The following is a 17,566-nucleotide window of genomic DNA, read 5'->3' on the forward strand; positions in this document are numbered from 1 at the left end:
CCCGGTCCCCCCCCCCCCCAGCCACTCAAACTTCATCTCCTCCAGCTCCTGTGCTCCAGCTCCTAGTGCTCGGAGCTGGAGCAGGGATCCAGGTGGTTCTGGCAGCCACAACAGGCCATGTCAGCCCAGCCCAGTGCCCATCCTCATCCTCCATCACAGCCAGCCACGGTGTCCTGATTGCACTTTGAGGAGGGACCAGCCCTGCTCTACCAGCTCCTTATAAGCACCAAGTCCTCATCTCTACATGCCCTTCTATTCCCTCTTTGTATTTTGGATTATTTTCGTGGTTTTCATCAATAAAGGAGAGACACTTGATAGACCCTGAGGAGCAGTGTGGGCATGGTGGCAGGAAAGGTGTTCCTCCTGTTATAAATAAGAAGCTTGACTAGGCCAATATTCAAGCAGCAATCAATTTATTAATTAATATGGTAAAGTATGAGCAATACAGCACTGGGTACAGTGGGGGAAGTTTTCCCTCCAACTGCACACCGATAATTGAGGCTTACAGGTATTTATAGGGGTACTCATAAGCTTTCTCAGCAGTTTCTATTCCTGATTTTTACTCATCAGCAGTTTCTATTCCCAATTTTTATGTCACAATTCTATACACTATTTCTCAGGAAATATCCCAAAAAAGGAGTATCCCAGGTGGTGGTGGTGGTTTGGTTTCCGAAAGAAGGAAGATGAATCCCATCTGGTGAGGTCCAGCTCCCCAGATGTGGGTCCACCTTTTAATTGCAAGGACTGTAAATCTCATAACAGTGATGTCCAGCTTCCCTTGGTCGAAACCATAAATCCTTGAGTTGATGTTCATCTTCCTTTCTCAAGCTGCTTTTCTTTGTTTCGTTAAGGAGTGAGATAAGCACGTTTCCTTTACATATATTCCAAAACTATAGTTTCAAGGATACAAGCAATATTCTAAAATTATACTTCAAAAGGTTATTATTGCAAAACTCTTTAAGGCTTACCTACAAGCAAAGAGCAACATCCTTAACACTTTAATTCAAATGCTCCTAAATCAACTAAGGTTAATTGCGAACAAAAGATAGGTTCAAAGGCCTTCTTCCATGCTTTACTTTCCTCAGTTATTATTAGAATTCATCTTTATAACTGGCCCATGGTCCATCTCCATGCATCTCACAATCACAAATACACACATTGCCTATATGTACCTGACACGAAACAGCTTTGTATCTCACAGTCCAGGTGGAGACTGGGCAAGGCACTCTTGAAAAGGATGCTGGCAGTGAGGAAATTTAGCTGGGGGGATTGAAGGACAGCAGGTTCCTCCTGGAAGGCGGCTGCTTGGCACCCTCGAGGGGACAGCCAGGGCTCAGGGGACAGCCAGGGCTCAGTGCTGAGACAGAGCTGCCTCACACACAGAGTTTCGTTTTGCACTTGGTTACCGGCCCAGCCAGCTCTGCCATTGCTGCGCCGGCCGGGGCTGCCTTCGGGTTTGGATGGTCGACATGTAGGTTTGTGCCTGGGTGTTTTAGTTTTGATTGTCTGGGTCTAAGCCCACTCTGGGCTCTGGGGGTGTGTTTAGATTTTGGCCTAGGTCGAGGTGTAGGTTTAGGCGTGACTTTGGGCCGGGCTGTAGGCTCAGGCCTGGCTCTAAGTTCAGACGTAGCTCAGGGTCCGGGGGGGGTGGGCACACTCCCCTCAGAGGGCGGTGTGGCCCCTTTAAGAGACGCGCCGCGGTCTAAGCCCACTCTGGGCTCTGGGGGTGTGTTTAGATTTTGGCCTAGGTCGAGGTGTAGGTTTAGGCGTGACTTTGGGCCGGGCTGTAGGCTCAGGCCTGGCTCTAAGTTCAGACGTAGCTCAGGGTCCGGGGGGGGTGGGCACACTCCCCTCAGAGGGCGGTGTGGCCCCTTTAAGAGACGCGCCGCGGTCTAAGCCCACTCTGGGCTCTGGGGGTGTGTTTAGATTTTGGCCTAGGTCGAGGTGTAGGTTTAGGCGTGACTTTGGGCCGGGCTGTAGGCTCAGGCCTGGCTCTAAGTTCAGACGTAGCTCAGAAGGTGGGCCCGGCCCGGTCCGGCGGGGCCAGAGTGTCCCCCCCGGCCTCCGGAGCCTGCTCGGGGCTTAGCGGAGCCGAGAAACCGGATCGGGTTAAAAGGCTTTGTCGTGATTCAGTGTTTTTTATCGTTATAGTGGTATCGCTTGGGATGATGACTCTTTTAACTGCAGCAGCATATAGTTTAGAAAATATGTATTTGTAATTTTGTCAGAGGTATTAGAGAACCAGGATATGAAGAGCATTTGCCAGATAAAATGGGCCTCTTCAGTGGCTGCTCCCACCTGACAAACGGGAAGCTTGCGTTGAAAATCATCTTTCTTTTTTTTTAATTTTTAATTTTTTTTTTTAATTTGTTGATGCAGGTCAGCAAACAGGTCTTTCTGGGGTGTTAAATGGGGCCAAGATAATGAAGAAATAAAGATGTATGCACACAAAACCAAAACTTTGAAGGCAGAATGGTTGGACCTGAGTTTTCACTATTGTGCTTATCACAGAAGACTGATAATTCTTGGAAGACCATACATGCCATGAATTTGGGCTGGATGTGAATGTAGCTTAATGAAGAATGAATGCTGATGAACAAGTAGCCTGGAGTGAAACTTGCTTTTCTAAGCCACAGTTTCTAACTGCATGGTGTGGGTTTTGTCTGTCTTCAAAGATATCCTCTGCTGCCTGTGGTTATGGATTCACACTGCTGGCTTCTAATACCAGAGACATCACCAAAGTGTGGGGCATGGGGCTCAACAAGGATTCCCAGCTTGGATTCCAGAGAAGCAGAAGAGATCAAAGTAAGGATTTAAGTGTTTTGAAGACTTACAGGGTGACACTGCAGTCTGCCTGTGGTACAGGAACCTCCATATGTCTGGAGCTGTGAAAAACATCAGGAGGCTTTGATGCTGTGCTTTATTTTTTTAAACAGATCTTTTTCTGAAATTTATATGTTTTGTGGGCTTTGTAAGTGGTCAGTGTGTGCTCTGTTGTGTGCACTGCACTTAATTCGTTTCATCTGGATAGGAATGTAGCTGTTTATTCTGCAGAGTGTGGTGTTGGTTAATTTGTGGCTTTGAATCTCTAGTTTGATAGTAGGCACAGTGTAGTTAATAAAATCATTTTGGCAGAATGGTTTGCTCACTTCTGTTGCCTTTGCACTGAAACACTAAAGTCCTTTAGTCCTCCTTCCCTCCCCAGTTAGAATTTTTTTAATACAGTCTGTGGGGTTTTTGTGAAGCTGTAAGGTTTGTTTTGAAGTTATTTTAATAGCAGGTTGCATTTTGAAGGAAAAATGTGTTTTTCAGTCATTTTGATTTCTGTGCAGAACATTGCCACCTGCCACTGAAGACAGGCAACACCCAAACGTTCCTCATAGAATGGCTGACTGCATAGACATTCCCCCATAAACAGTTGAGGAAAATCACAATCAAAGCAGTTTTTGTCATTATGATGTAAAAGAGTGTAATCCATCAAGGTGGGGTGTGTCTGATATGGGCAGAAGATTAAACTTGGTGGAGAAGCAAAAGAAAATCCAGCATGTCTAGGTTTTGCAATGGTGCTGCTTTGTGGTGGCACACTGGGTGGTTCTGTAAGTGTGTACACACAGCAAGTGTGTGCTTAAACAGCAGCTGCAAAGTGCAGGGGCTGCAGGAGCTTCTGCTCACTTCTGCTCACCTCTGCTTTTAAAGGGTTCAGCTCTTGATGGGTCTTATGTACGTGCTGATATCTTAGGAGTGTCTTGCAATTACCTTGTTTTTCATCTGACCTGGAAATTATTTTGTCAGAGAATCCAGAAGCAGATTAAACAGTTTTGCAGTTCAAGCCCTGCTAAGTAAGAGAGTGTGTTTGGTAAGATCAGTTGAAAATGTGGTGAAGATCAGAGGGATTGCTACTGCTTCATGTTTAATGTCCCACCAGGCAAGCTTTCCTTTGGGATGTGCTGCTCATTGCTGTTTTACAGACTGACTGTGGTGCCTGCTGCTTCCAGCACTGTGTTGCTGTAGCTGCTTCATTTCCAAGGGAATTTACAGCCTTCTGGCTTTTAGATGGTTGCATCTAAACTACTCATATTTCACACTCACCCCCCTGTTCCTTACCCACCTCATTGTCTCTTTTCTCCAAATCCCCTCAGCTATCAGTGATGGTTACTACAGTAACCAGTAGCATGTGTCTTTCTGCTGAAGGGAACAGAGAGAGGAAAAAGTTATTTTGCTTTGTGACTTCTAGGTGAATTGGTTGTCTTTAAGTTCCTTAAGTTCCTTTAAGCTCCATTGCATGGCAGATGCCCACCATTGACAAGCTGCCTGTTGTGCTGCCTGTCCTCACATCCAGTAATGTCTTACTGCAAAAGACCTTGTGTAAATTTTTTTAATTTTAAATTTTTTTTTAATCTTAGGTAGTTTTTTGTTGTTGTTGTTGTTTTTGTTTGTTTGGTTTTGTTGTTGCTGTTATTTTTTTTAGTTTTTATTTTTATTGAGAACCAGTAAAGCACTGCTGCCTGTGTGCAATATTGCTTTGGATCTTCCAGGATTTGATTTCACTTATTACAGTACCTTTGATATCAAGGATTTTTATCTCTTCTTAACTTTTTCCCTAGTACTGATTTATGGTTTGCTGTTCTTTCCCTCCCTCCCCCAGTTGACTGTAACTGATTCTGTCCATGTTCTTCAAGTTGCTAAATCTTTTTAAAGTACAGCATGTCATTTTTCATAAACGTTGGATGTCTTATTCCCAATGGACTTAGCCTAGCTAGTCTTTCTTGCATTCCTTATTTCTGAAGGTGCCTGTAATCTACTTTTCTTTAAGATTTTTTTGTTCACCTTTCCTGATACATTTTTGTGATTGTTGCTCTTGTACCTTGCTTGCAATATCCCCAGAATGTTTGTGCATGGTATTAAGCTCTAGTAGTGCAGCTGTATTCACTGAAGTGTTTGAACATATGGATAAATGCCTCAGTTTCACAATTCTGCCCCCTGAAGCCTTAATAACATTCACTCTCTAGTTATGGTGGACTTTTGTTTAGGCAGTGATTGGCTTCAGCTATCTCCATAGCTTTTACCTTCTCCTTCCCTCTGTGATAAATCCCTGTCAGCCTCTTTGGTTAATGTCTTGGCTTTCTAAAATGTATCTCCTTTTATAACAAAGCAGAAGTGACTGTGTGAATGTACAATAGGATCTGCAGATGGATGTTGAATTTACTTTGTGGAATCTACTGACTTAAAATGGTTCTCTTTTCCTTCAGCTAAGGGCTATGAATATGTCTTGGAACCATCTCCAATTCCATTACCACTGGAGAAACCACAGCAAACTCGAGTCTTGCAAGTGTCCTGTGGGAGAGCCCATTCCCTGGTCCTGACAGATAGTGAAGGAGGTACAGTGTTGCTTGTGCTGGTGATGTCTATGGGTGCCTGGCTATGCTTTTACTAAAAGCTTGAAAAAAATTGTCTTCTGTCCTTTAGAAGTATATTCCAAGTGTGCTGTTTGCACTGTGAGATGCAGGCAGCTGTTGGCCTTTGTGGGATTGCTTCTGCAAGGGAAAGCTGTGAGCTTCACTTGGCTCAAGCTGTAAATGTGTTGGGAGCTTTTTACTACAGGGTTTGTTTCTCTAGCCCCAGGCCTGGCTGAGTGCAGCCTGTTTGTCTTGTTCACTCTGATGTGGTTTTGAATTCAGATTTGGGTGACTATGCCAGTACTCCTGTGTTACTTCCCCTTTAAGCCCCAGAGTGCTGTGTTTATAAAAGCAATTAATTAATTAGTAGTCCTTTATAGAGAAGATCCTGTTTGTGAATTTTCTCTCCACATCTCTGGGAACTCTCTGGTGCAGTGGCTTCAGTGCTGCACCAAGTGATCCAGCACAGCTTCTTAGTGGGTGAGCTGGTTGGTTCATTGATTCCCACTCCTGTGGGAATGCTGATCTGTTTCTGAGTCTCTGTGACAGTGGCAGGATGAACTAGGAGTTCCCCACTGTGACAGACAGCAGGCTCCAGGTACTGCTCTGTGCCTGCAGCAATACTGCTGGGTGCTGCTGGTGAAAATTGATTCAGTCACTTTGATTCAAGTGGACTTTGAAGAAAGCTTTTGCCAATTTTTCCATTGCTGTGCTCCACCTTTCAGACTTAGAACTGCCTGAAAATATTTTGAAGACCTGAAAAGAGGCTTTCAGGGGATTGGGCAGTAATAAAACTAATGTGTTTTATAATTGTTTTTCAGTTTTCACAATGGGAAACAATTCTTATGGACAGTGTGGCCGGAAGGTTGTTGAAGATGAAATTTACAGGTGAGAATTCAAAGATCCTGAACTTTGTTATTGTTGGAAACATAATTGCATGAAAACAACCCTGCAGAAAAGCCTGAAGGTGGAAAAGGTCTGGTAGTATAAACATGCCAGTTAAGATTAAGGAGTCTGAGAACAGGCTTTTGTCCTGCAGGCATCATACAAACAGCCTGACTTTGAATCCATGCTGGGCACTAGCACTCTCCTGACAACATTCACAAGAGACAAAAGAATGTCAGCATGGGACAGTTCTTGCAGGGCATAGTGGGAGAGCCCAGCCTTCATAAATTGCTTGAGGTAATTGATGTTAGTAGTTGGGCTTTCTCCCTTTAGCTGCTCAGAGTACATGTGCTGTTCTGGAGGATGTTGGAAGTGCCATTTAATTATGAAAGAGGCATCCTGTCACCCTGGTTTTTTAAGATTTTCCAAGCCTTCTGATGTTGACATTCTTGTAGTGAACTTTATCACACACTTTCTGTAAATAACTCATTGTTTTGTCTTCCTTTATAGAGGAGGAGAAAGTTGATGGGCTGTTGGTTTGTCCAGTGTGATTGGAGAGGTGGCACTGTCACCCTCCAATCAGCTGTCACTTTTGGAAAACTATAAATGTTGGAGTCAGAAAATAAACTTCCCTCTTTTTTCCTTCACCTTGAGAACCGTGGTGTGCTTGTGTTCTTTCGTGTCCTATAGTGACACCATCCTCTTGTTAAGTCTCTGCTATAACTGCCTCTGTGTCTGTAGTGCAAATTTTCCTTCATTGGGTTTTTTGTGGGTCTCACCAAAGCATAGGCTCAAAGTGCTCTGTATGATAGAGTAAGTGAATAGTGAGAATATGTTGAGTTTCTGATTCCCTTGTAGGACCAGAAATTATTCTGTCTGTGATTCACAACACTTGCTCTGTAAAGTTTGAAAAAACAGCTGTAATTAGGTAGCATTTGTTAGTCTTGATACTGGAAGGTAGTCATTGAATTGTTGATAATCCTGGTATTGTGAAAAAATGACAGAGGTGTTAGCACTACATTGTGCTCAGGATATCTGGATTATCTCTAGCTAGGTGTAGTGTTTATTTGGGTACTGCAGTATTATGTAGTGTGTCTGCTCATTCTAGACAAGGGACTGTCTTTGAGGATTGCCCCTACCCCCAGTCAAGAGCTTATATTTAAAAAATGACAGTTCTTAACTTCTTAAAGAAGAGAATATAGAATTATATTCCTTCTTCATGCAGGTATTTTGCAGTGAAACTACATGCAAACAAATTTCTCTACTTGTGGTAATAAAATGGCTTTCAGTAGAGGCAGGTTTACTTTTGTGTTTTTTTGCAGTCTTCTGAAATCCTCTGTGTTGCCTTTTCTCTTCTTGGTGGTTGTTTGGTGCCCAGTGGAAGCCATCTCATTCATCAGCTGAAGGAATTTGACAGCAGAGTTGTCCAGGTGAGAGGATCATCTGAGCTCAGTCCTGAGAATGGATTGGGAGCAGCTGAACCAGGCTCAGAGGTGGCAGCCATTGGCTCAAAGCCCACTTGAAACCAGTAACAAGTGGGGTACCCCAGGGATCTGGGGTCCAGTCTTGTTTACATTTTCACTAATGAAAATCCACTAATCTGGATCACAGAGGGTTCTCTCAGCAGATAGCAGATGAATTAAACTCTGAGGAGTGGCTGATAAACCAGAGGGTGGTGCTGCCATCCAGAGGCTGGAGAAATAGGCCTACATGAACCTCATCAAGTTCAGCTGTGGAAATGGTCAAGTCCTGTTGCTGGTGAAGAACAATTTCAGACACCACCATGGGCTGGGGGTGACTGTCTGGGAGGCAGCTGTGTGAAAAAGGGCCCAGGGTACACCAGGCTCACCATGAACCAGAAGTGTGCCTTGCTGTAGAGGAGGCTAATGATACCCTGGGCTGCATTAGGAGTATAACCTGTAGGTCAAGATAATTCTTCTTTTCTACTCAGCCACACTCAGAGTACTCTGTTTACTTCTGGGCTCTCCACTACTCTCTTCTGTCATCATTTCTTGTTCCCTTTTGTCACTTTTATATTGCTTAGGAGTTTAAATTTTGTCTTTGCCTTTTCAGAAATGAGCTGTGAAACCATCCACTTAGACTAGCCAGCACTAGGTCAGGTTCCTAGGAGAACAAGGCACTGCAGGGCAGCAGAAACACCTGCCATGGCTGCAGTATTCCCAGGCACAGGAGCAGTTTGTTGGTATATCTGTGCCACTGTAACTATACAGGGACAGATACTGCTCCTGTTCCAAGGAAGGGTCATTCATTTACCTGATGAGACTGTGTTGTGGTTCATCCTAAAACTGTTTTGCATTAGGCTTGTAAAACTTCTCTTTGGACTTTTCATGGTTTTCTTTTTTTTGGGGGGGGGTTGGGTACTTGGTACCTGTTTGTGCTTTGATAACAGCAGTTGTGTGCTTAATATTGGTAGTCACTCTCTTAACTTGTTTATTGAATCCCTTTAATCTTTGTTTAATTTTTAATGTCTGCTTTTGAATGGCTTTTTCCTTGGCTTTAATTCATGCCAAGCCTGTGGCAGACAGGATGGCTAGTTCAGCATAAATACAGATTTGAGAACAGCTGTGTGCCTTGAGCACTTACATGGCAAAGAATCCATAGCAGTTTGTAGCTGGCATCAAGAATGATGTGGTTAGCATCCTGTGAAGGGAGAGCTCTTGTTTACTCTTTGCTGCTTTTATTGTGTTGTACTGCTGAATCGAGCTTTCTTTCCTTCTTTTGGATCTTAAAACAGATCAACTGCAGCATCACTTCCCATAAAGAAAATTCTGCTGTTTTCTGTGTTGTATCTTGTGGTTCTTGGCCTTCCCTTTCTCAAGAGCCATGTGATCAGGAGGAAAAGGTCAAAATCTGAGCTGATGGACATCACAGAGGTTCATGGCTCAATTTGTCTGTCAGTAATGCTTCACTAAATCAAGTCTGAACATGGAACCTTTCCTGACTGAGTTCTTGTTTGTGTGCAGGTTGTGTGTGGGCAGGACCACAGTCTGTTTAGAACCAAGAAAGGTTCAGTCTATGCATGTGGATGGGGAGCTGATGGACAAACAGGTAGGAACTCAGCTCAGCTTGCTTTTCAGGGAATTGATGAAAATAGCATAATGCTATCCTAATTGAGAAGTTGTGATGTGTATTTTTCATGCATGTGTGGACAGAAAGGGGCTGCTAATGTTTCCACTTGTGTGTAGATGTTTTCAGTACTCTTGTGTAACCAAACTGAGACAATCCAGTTCATTTTTTGAGAAGCTTTAGGATGCTTTGCTTTGCCCTGGCAATCCAAGCATGCTGTCAAAGGAGAGTGTATCAGCTGTTTAAAGCTTCTGAGGGGATGTGGAAATGACATGGGCAGTTTTGCTATTCAGTTTTGGTGTGGCTTTGCCTTCCTGATTCTTGTTTTGGGGTCTGTTCTGCTCTTTTGAACTGACAAGTGCTTTGGTAGCTGTTGCATGTTTTAGCATGGGATCCTTGGGCAGGCCCTTCTTGTGGTGGCTTTTGTTTCAGAGAACTTCCTCCTCACAGTCATTCCTACTGTTTATTTGTTTTGCTGCTCCCAAAGCCGAGTTCTTCCCGTGATTCTTTTGTGCCAATATAGCATAACTCAGCTGTCATCTACATTCTGGTCTCTTTTCCAGGCAGCATTTCATCCTGTAAAGTATTTGCTTTCCAACCTCTTTTGCCATTTCCCCTGCTGTTGTCTAACTGATTGCAGTGTGCTGTCACTCATGGCTCTCCCTGCAGAGAGGATGCAGCCAGTTTGTGAAACTTCATCCCTTTGGGATACCTGCCTGGCTTGGTTATTGTTCTTCAAACACTTTGGTCCATGCAGACAAGAGATCTGAGACTCTTCAGGGTGTGATTGTATAAAGTTGTTGTGTACTCCAGAGTGGTGGCTTTGCCTAGGGGAAGTGGTGTTTGTGGCTGCTTGTCTGTTGCAGCTGCTGGACAGTAAGCAGTATGGACAGAAAGATTTATTTCAGAGGAAGGGTGGTTTTGTTATAGCAAGGCAAAAATGGTCCTATGCAGGCATTAAAAGCATGTCTGGAAGAAAATTTTTCACAATCTCTACTTTTTTTCCTTTCAGGTCTTGGACACTATAACATCACCAGTGTTCCTACTAAGCTGCATGGTGACATTGCTGGAGTAAACATTATCCAGGTCTCTTCCTATGGGGACTGTTGTCTGGCTGTTTCAGATGAAGGAGATGTCTTTGGCTGGGGAAACTCAGAATACTTGCAGTTGGCCTCTGTCACAGAAACCACACAGGTGAGTTGACCTGAGGGTGTGTTTTTATGTGTTTGAGTTGAGCTGCTGGGCACAGAGTTAAAAATTACATGTGTCTCTCTGTTCTGGATTCTTTTGACAGCAGATACAGACACCACCAGCAGGCTGTTTTTACATAAGCTTACAAAAGCAACCTGACATGTTTGTGTAGCTTTAGGGGGCAGTATGTTTCCCTACTTTGATGGGCAAAAGTTTGTGTCACCTCACCCCAGTTTGTTAGCCTAAGAACTCCATGTTCTTCATTCTTCATCCCATAGACTTTGCACCAAATTGAGACCCAGCTCGAGTGCTTTTGCTAATTTCAGGATAGGAATATTAGTTTTTTGGCTGGCTAATCTAGGATTTCAAGTGATACTACTTTGAGCTAATGCTGATCCAGATGGCCCTTGGAAGTCCCTTCCAGTCAACCTTGTATGCTGGTGAATTTTTTATGGACATCCTTAGTGGTTTTATAACTGAGTCCCAAACAAATTAACAAATTCCAGTGTCTCACAGATAAAAGGCTTTTTTGAGCAAACTTACATGGGGCATTGGTAGAGTGCTGTCTTCACACTGGGCTGTACTTCACATTCTACTGCTGGGGTAATTAGGCTGTTGGCCTCATATTACAGCTATTTTAGGAAATGTAGTCAAGAAATCAATGAATAATCAAGATACTCTTGGCAGAAGACTAAGAGCAGACATTTTTATTAGAATAGCTTTAGCAAAGTTTTAGAAGGCTTTGTTTCCTGTGCCTCTCCTGGTGTAACATTAATAAAGGGCTAAATGCTGAGACCCATAAGGCCTGAGAACAGCAATCAGATTGTGCAGTGTAGCAGTTTTCCTGGCTGGGTGTTTGAAGGAGGTCTGTGGCATCTGAAATGGATGAATGGCATGTTTGCCAAAAATGAGAGTCTGAGCTAAAATATAGATGCAGTCCAAAGTGCAGAATGGCAGAGCTATAAAATTGAAGATTGCTCTTTACAAATGTCAAGCTGTGTATGTATGTTGTGTTGGACTGTACCAAATAAGTGCCATTTTCTTTAAGTAATTTTTCCCTAATATGTTAAAAATGCCACTGCAGACTGAATTTTAGTGATCTCATCCAGTGTGAAGACTTGAAGACATGCTCCCCTATTGACTTGCCCATTGTGTCTGACTTTAAAAGCCAGGGATAAGCAGCAGTTATTAGTCATTCTCAGCCTTGTTGCCATGCATGTGAGCTTTCCAGTAGGCAACTTTTCCCACCTTGTCCTCACCTTAATGAATTTCATGTAGATTATTTTTTAATTTTTGGGACTTGCACTTATTTTATAATTCAGGCAATAAGGGTTGTATCAGGAATCCAACGTATGTAAGCTCTAACCAGAACTAGAGAACAAGTTAAAATGTATGTCTAGTTTGTAGTTTACCTTGTCTCTAACAACTCCTCTGCAATCTTGTACAGGTGAATGTTCCCAGGCATTTGCCATTCAAGATTGGGAAGGTGAAGGAGGCTGCCTGTGGAGGGACTGGCAACATTGTGCTAACAGGTGAGTTCACTTCTGGTTCATTCACTTGGTGCAAGGCTGCACTGTAGGTGGATTGTAACATTATGAAACAAGTATCTTGTTTTCTGGAAACAGGGAATACTGTATGTTGTGAGGAGAGCTGGGAGACTGAGAAACATGGTTTAACAATGTGCTAGAGGAGTTGTTTTCACTAGTGCAGAGCATTGCTCCAGTGTGTGCTGTTGGGAGTGCTCTGCAGGCTGGAGCAGGAGCATGGCAGCTGTCTGCTCCTCTGGTCTCCTTTGCTGGGCATACTGAGTATGGCCTATGATGAGTATGGATATGGGGAGGAAGTAAGGCAACACTTGAGACAAAGTAGAGCCCTTCAGACTCCATATGAATGTGACATAAATAATGAACTGGGATGGAAAGAAGAGAGTTCTGAGAACAGTGAAACTGCAGCAGGTCCTTAGTGACTGTTCTTTGGACTGTCACTGTCTGGGGAGCACAGCTGGAGGGTTGCTGCATGAAGGAGTGAGGGAGGGGATTGTATTACTTTTCTTGAAGGATTATCTCCATGAAGATGTTCATATTTATAATGGGGGTATTGTGGTGACCAGAGCTTCTAATATGAAGGGACCAGAGATAGCTGACACAGAAATTTACTCTTTTTTATGGTGTGCAACTGTTGCCTTTCCTAGGCACCCAGCTTAAGGCAGAATGCCAGGCAGAGTGACATCCAGTTGCTGGTTTGGGCATGTCTGACAGTGCCCACAGCTTCAGTGCCACTTGAAAAATCATCAAAGAAGAAAGCCATGATAGTAAACTTTCAACCTTTGTCAGTCAGTAGTATTTTATCCAGCTCACTCTTGTGTTGGCATTATTTCCCCATGAAAGTTCTGCCTGGGGGGTTTGGTTTGCTTGCATAGCTTAGGAAAAGATTGAGGTATTTGGATGGGCATTATTTGCAGATTTTAAATAATCAAAAAGTGTTAGACTGAGTTGGAAGAAAGGAAAATATCCCTTTGGTTCTGATTAACTTTTGGTTGTGGCATGAATTTCACAAGCGCAGACTTTCTTACAGAATTTGTTCTTATTGTAATACAGAAGAAGGAAATGTTTTTGTCTGGGGATATGGAATTCTTGGGAAAGGACCAAACCTAACAGAGACAGCAGAGCCAGAGATGATCCCACCCAGCCTTTTTGGCTGGTCAGACTTCAGTCCAGACACCCGGGTTGCTCATGTTCGCTGTGGGCTCAGCCAGTTTGCAGCACTTACAAGTAAGTGTCTCATCCTGCTCTCATGGAGAGGTCATGTTGCTGTGTTATTGGCAGAAGAGAAAAAAGGCAAAAAAAACCCCAAACCAAAACCCAAAACCAGAACAAATCCAAAACAAAACAAAGCAAAAACCAAAAAACAACAAAAAACCAAACAAAAAGCCCCCACACCCCAAAAAATGCACCCATCTTTCTTGAAACTGAAAACACACAAACACACTGGAATACAGCAGCAGGGAGCCAGACAGCACATTTACAGGTGTCAGCATGGTTCCTGGCATATGTTTTGTGCTAACTTATGCTTTAATTGAGAAAGTGTTCCTTGTTTTAACACAAAAAAATTTTCTCGTGCACAAAATCCATTTGATTTTTTAATTTTCCTGTATAGAATGAGTCAGTCTGCTGCACTTTAGCAGTTTAGAAAATTAGTGTGATGAATGAACAACCTAAAACCGAGTCTAAATGAAGCTAAATATCAGAGTTTCTTGGCATTTCTGGCCAACTGAGTTGGCAGCCTGAGGTGGGCAGACCCAAGCATTTAATATGCAAAGGTTATGTGTGCTCTGTGCACCCTGTGTGGGTTCTCAGACTTCAAAGGGTTTGAAATTTGAAAGTCATTTAACATCAAACAGCAATTTCAGAGATCCAGCTGGCAGCAGGAAAAATGCCAGGGCTGAGTCCTTTGGGACAAGCAGAATGTGTGACACTGTCAGTTTGGTTGCAGGGTGCTTGTAAATGGGCTCCCCTTGGTATTCAGAATGAGTCAGAAGGAGTGTTCTGATTAAGTTGTTAATCATACATAAAAATTATGTTATAGATTGTGTTTTGCTTGTTTCTGCTGTGGAGCTGATCCAAACACTTCTGAGATCTGTGTGTTTTCCTGAGGAGCTCAAAACTTTTCAGCTCTGTTGAACACCAATTTTTGCCTTTCCCTTGCTGTCATTAGAAGGTCACTGCTTTAGACAGTCAAGGAAGCAGTCTCTGGGTGATGGCTTGGGACAGATCTCACTGCCTTGCTTACTGGATTTGCTGTGGTGGTAGCTGATACAGATCAACTGCAGTTGTCTAACTTTCAGCACAAATTATTCACCTCACAAAAGATTCCCTGGAATTTCTGCTGCTGCACTCTTCCTTCAAGTAAAATTCCAAAGCAGGTGGTGTAAGAGGGGGAAACAAAGACTTGTGCACAAGTAAAAGAACTTGTTTCTTTTACTGCTCATCAGGCACCATTTTCTCCAAACACAAGTACATTTATTGTACATTGAGGTAAATCTGGTAGCTGTCATACTGCCTGTATAGTCCCAGAAACACTGTAGCCACATTTGCCAGCATCACAAATAGAATTCTTCCTTTTTAATGACTCTCTTCTTTTCTATTTTTTTTTCTCCTATGTAGACAGAGGAGAACTCTTTGTGTGGGGGAAGAATCTAAGAGGATGCCTGGGAACTGGAAGAATGGAAGACCAGTACTTCCCGTGGAGAGTAAGGATGGTGTATTAAGGTCAAGAGTGTATTCTTTGGCTAGTTTGTTATCCAGAGAGCAAGGACCATCATTCGCTGTGTGGTTTTGTTGAGTAATTCTGAAAGGAGTGGAATGCTAAGATGACTGTAGAAGTGCTTTGTTTTCCAGAGGTCCTTGTGGAGCCTGGGAATGGAGGTACTCAGTAGATGTTTTAGTCTGCTATGCCAGTAATGATTTTGAATCCTAAACCAGCATCTGGTGCTGTGCCACCACATCTGAACAGTTTTTATCTCCTTCCTGTCCACCATCATTTGCTTGCTACTTTTACTTCCTCTTCCTTCCCCTTCTAACCTGGTCTTCTATTTGTATGTGCTCAAAGAAAACATCAGTATTGGCCATCTGTCCAAATCATTGCTCACCTAAATTAGGTGAACATTTTGGTCTGTAGTGGCTACAGGTCCACATAGTGGTGGGCTTCCTTCTCAGCTGTGTTCATAGCTGTATCACAGTGCTTCCAGTTCCACTTCTCCCTCCCAGCTGGCTCTGAGAGCCAGACTCAGTGGATGTAGAAGAGTTCAGCCTAGCAGATGCTCCTGGTCTCCATGAAGGCCAAGTAGGAGATGAGGGAGGCAGTCAGTTGGACCACCCTGGAGTCTCTGTCTGTGTGTCTGAACTTGCAGTAAATGTGTTTCTGTAGTATGCATTCTTCTTTGTTTAAAAATTAACAAAACCAGACCAGCTCTGGAACATTTGCCTAGAATCACACTGCTGTGGCTGGGTGGAATTTCTGAATTCATTTCCCCAGATGTGGACATTGGGGGTTATGCTCTTTCAGACAGCCAGCTCCTGTCTGACAGTACTGTGGCACTGTGCCAGGATCCTTGTCTGTGACCTCCTGCCCTAGAACTAGCTGCTGTCCTCTCTCTTGCTTCTGAGGAAAAACTTGCTCTTTAAGACTCTGCTTTCATCAAATTTGAAGTCAGTTTTAAGTGAATAAGCTTCAGAAGTGAGGAGCTGGTCTCAGCATCAAAGTACAAACTGCCTTAGGCTGAGTTGAGCCTTTGCTTGTTCCAGTCCTTGCTGATGAAAGAAGAGGCAAATCCCTGTGGCACTTGGGCAGATCCTCTTCCTAATGTCTAGATAATGCTCTGTTCAGTCATGCTGCTTCTGCTGCTGAACAGATGGGCTGAGGCTCCAATCTCCTCTCTGCCTGCTAGTGAGCCTGCTCTTCTTTCTCCTTCCAAAGCTTTGTGTGCTTCTGTGAAGGAAAGAGAGGAGTATTTCACAGCTCAGTGCACAAGCCTGCCTGGTGCTGAATCTTGCTCTTTCTGTGTTTTCTAGTTGGCTTTTGCATTGGTACAAATCCCAGTGAAACTAGCTGGCATGTTGAGTGGGAGGAGGATGAGAAATAGGAAATGCCAGGTGTGATAAATAACCCACTGTGCTGTGTTTCACCCAGGTGACTGTACCCGGTGAGGTGGTGGATGTGGCCTGTGGAGTTGATCATATGGTGAGCATGGTCAGGTCTTTCACCTAGGGCTGCTGCTGGGTCTCAGCACTGCACCAGGGCCATGCAGGGACTTGGTGACAAGCTTCTTGCAAAGGAAAACTCATTTTATGAAACCAAGTGACTGTGAGCAAAGACAGCCATAGCAGTGTCTGGGTGTCATCATCCCTGCATCTCTGGAATGCCCTGGCCTGGCTGCAGGAAGGAAGCACGTTCCCTGAGGAGTGTGGGAATGCAAGGAGTGCTCTGGCTCCTTCCTGATGAGCTCCCAGAGCATCTGAGGCCCAGCCCCAAGCTGGTGAGCCCCTCTGTGCCTGAAGATGAAGAGCATCTCCCTCAAGGAAGACTGGCATGGGATGAAATCTACAGCACAGGACATTGATAAATGGACATTTCCTGTCACCAGCTCTGGAGTGTCAGCATTGGGCAGAGCCAGACTATTTCTCAAGGGAAAAGTTGGGTGTTTTTTAATGACTGTTATGTGGAAGAGTGGTCATGCTAGGTCTTGAAGCCCAGCACAGCTGTCCTGGGTGGCACCCTCAGCTGCACTGTGGCCAGGCTTTTGTCCTCTGCAGAAATTGGATGCACAGCCCTTGAGGCAGTGATGTGTCTCTGGGCTGTTGAAGGCTTTCTGTGTTAGTCTAAAGACTGAACACCAAAGGAACATAAAGAGTGAGAGCCTGTTTGCAGGGGTAAGTACTATTAAATAAGACAGCAGGCTCTCTGTGCTGCAGGAGGACAGATGGATGGTGACAGCAGCCAATCTACCTTATTGAGGGAGGCTGGAAACAAAGCCCTGCAAAATCAGTGCTCAGGCATGGATGTGAGCAGTGCTCACTGCCCCTCAGGTACCTTTTTCTCCTTTTGCTGATCACACATCACCACCTTTGTTTTTTTGTTTTTGTTTTTTTTGATTCCCGACACCCTTTCTGTTTTCAGAGCTATGGCTCTCAGTTGCAGTTAGCTGGGGATTTCAGGATGGCCTAGCAGGGGAAGGAATTTTAATGGGGGGAAGGAATTTTAATGGTAAAAAACAGCTTCATTCCTTGGTGCCTTTGTAGCAGTAAGCTGATAGAGATGGGATGCTACAGCTGTGTGTTACTGTAGCAGGCATTTACCCAATCTCACACCCAAGTGTGGGAAACTGTCTCCTGTGCAACGCTCCAAACATCAGGCAGAGTTGTGTCTTTTCTCTCTGTGTGAGATATTTCTGGTGTGTGAACTATTTTGGTGGAATCCAGGCTAGTAGGTTTTCAATAAAGTGATTATAA

General features: G+C 43.9%; 1 protein-coding gene across 1 annotated transcript; it reads left to right on the forward strand.

Moving 5' to 3' along the window:
* Positions 1-2,315: 2,315 nt before the first annotated feature.
* On the forward strand, positions 2,316-17,297 carry RCC1L (RCC1 like). Its single transcript, XM_031060402.1, has 10 exons — positions 2,316-2,805; positions 5,250-5,378; positions 6,218-6,284; positions 7,660-7,711; positions 9,266-9,350; positions 10,381-10,562; positions 12,007-12,091; positions 13,157-13,330; positions 14,723-14,808; positions 16,248-17,297. The coding sequence occupies exons 1-10, from the start codon at positions 2,583-2,585 to the stop codon at positions 16,323-16,325; spliced, it is 1,161 nt and encodes a 386-aa protein (XP_030916262.1). The 5' UTR covers positions 2,316-2,582; the 3' UTR covers positions 16,326-17,297.
* The last annotated feature ends 269 nt before the right edge of the window (positions 17,298-17,566 follow it).

The sequence above is a fragment of the Geospiza fortis genome, unplaced genomic scaffold, assembly GCF_000277835.1.
Source record: "Geospiza fortis unplaced genomic scaffold, GeoFor_1.0 scaffold59, whole genome shotgun sequence".
Lineage (NCBI taxonomy): Eukaryota > Metazoa > Chordata > Aves > Passeriformes > Thraupidae > Geospiza > Geospiza fortis.

Coding starts and splice junctions, on each gene's coding strand:
- RCC1L (XM_031060402.1), top strand. CDS start 2,583: ATGAATGCTGATGAACAAGTAGCCTGGAGTGAAACTTGCTTTTCTAAG. Junction 2,806..5,249: donor GAGAAGCAGAAGAGATCAAA/GTAAGGATTTAA, acceptor CTTTTCCTTCAG/CTAAGGGCTATGAATATGTC. Junction 5,379..6,217: donor CCTGACAGATAGTGAAGGAG/GTACAGTGTTGC, acceptor ATTGTTTTTCAG/TTTTCACAATGGGAAACAAT.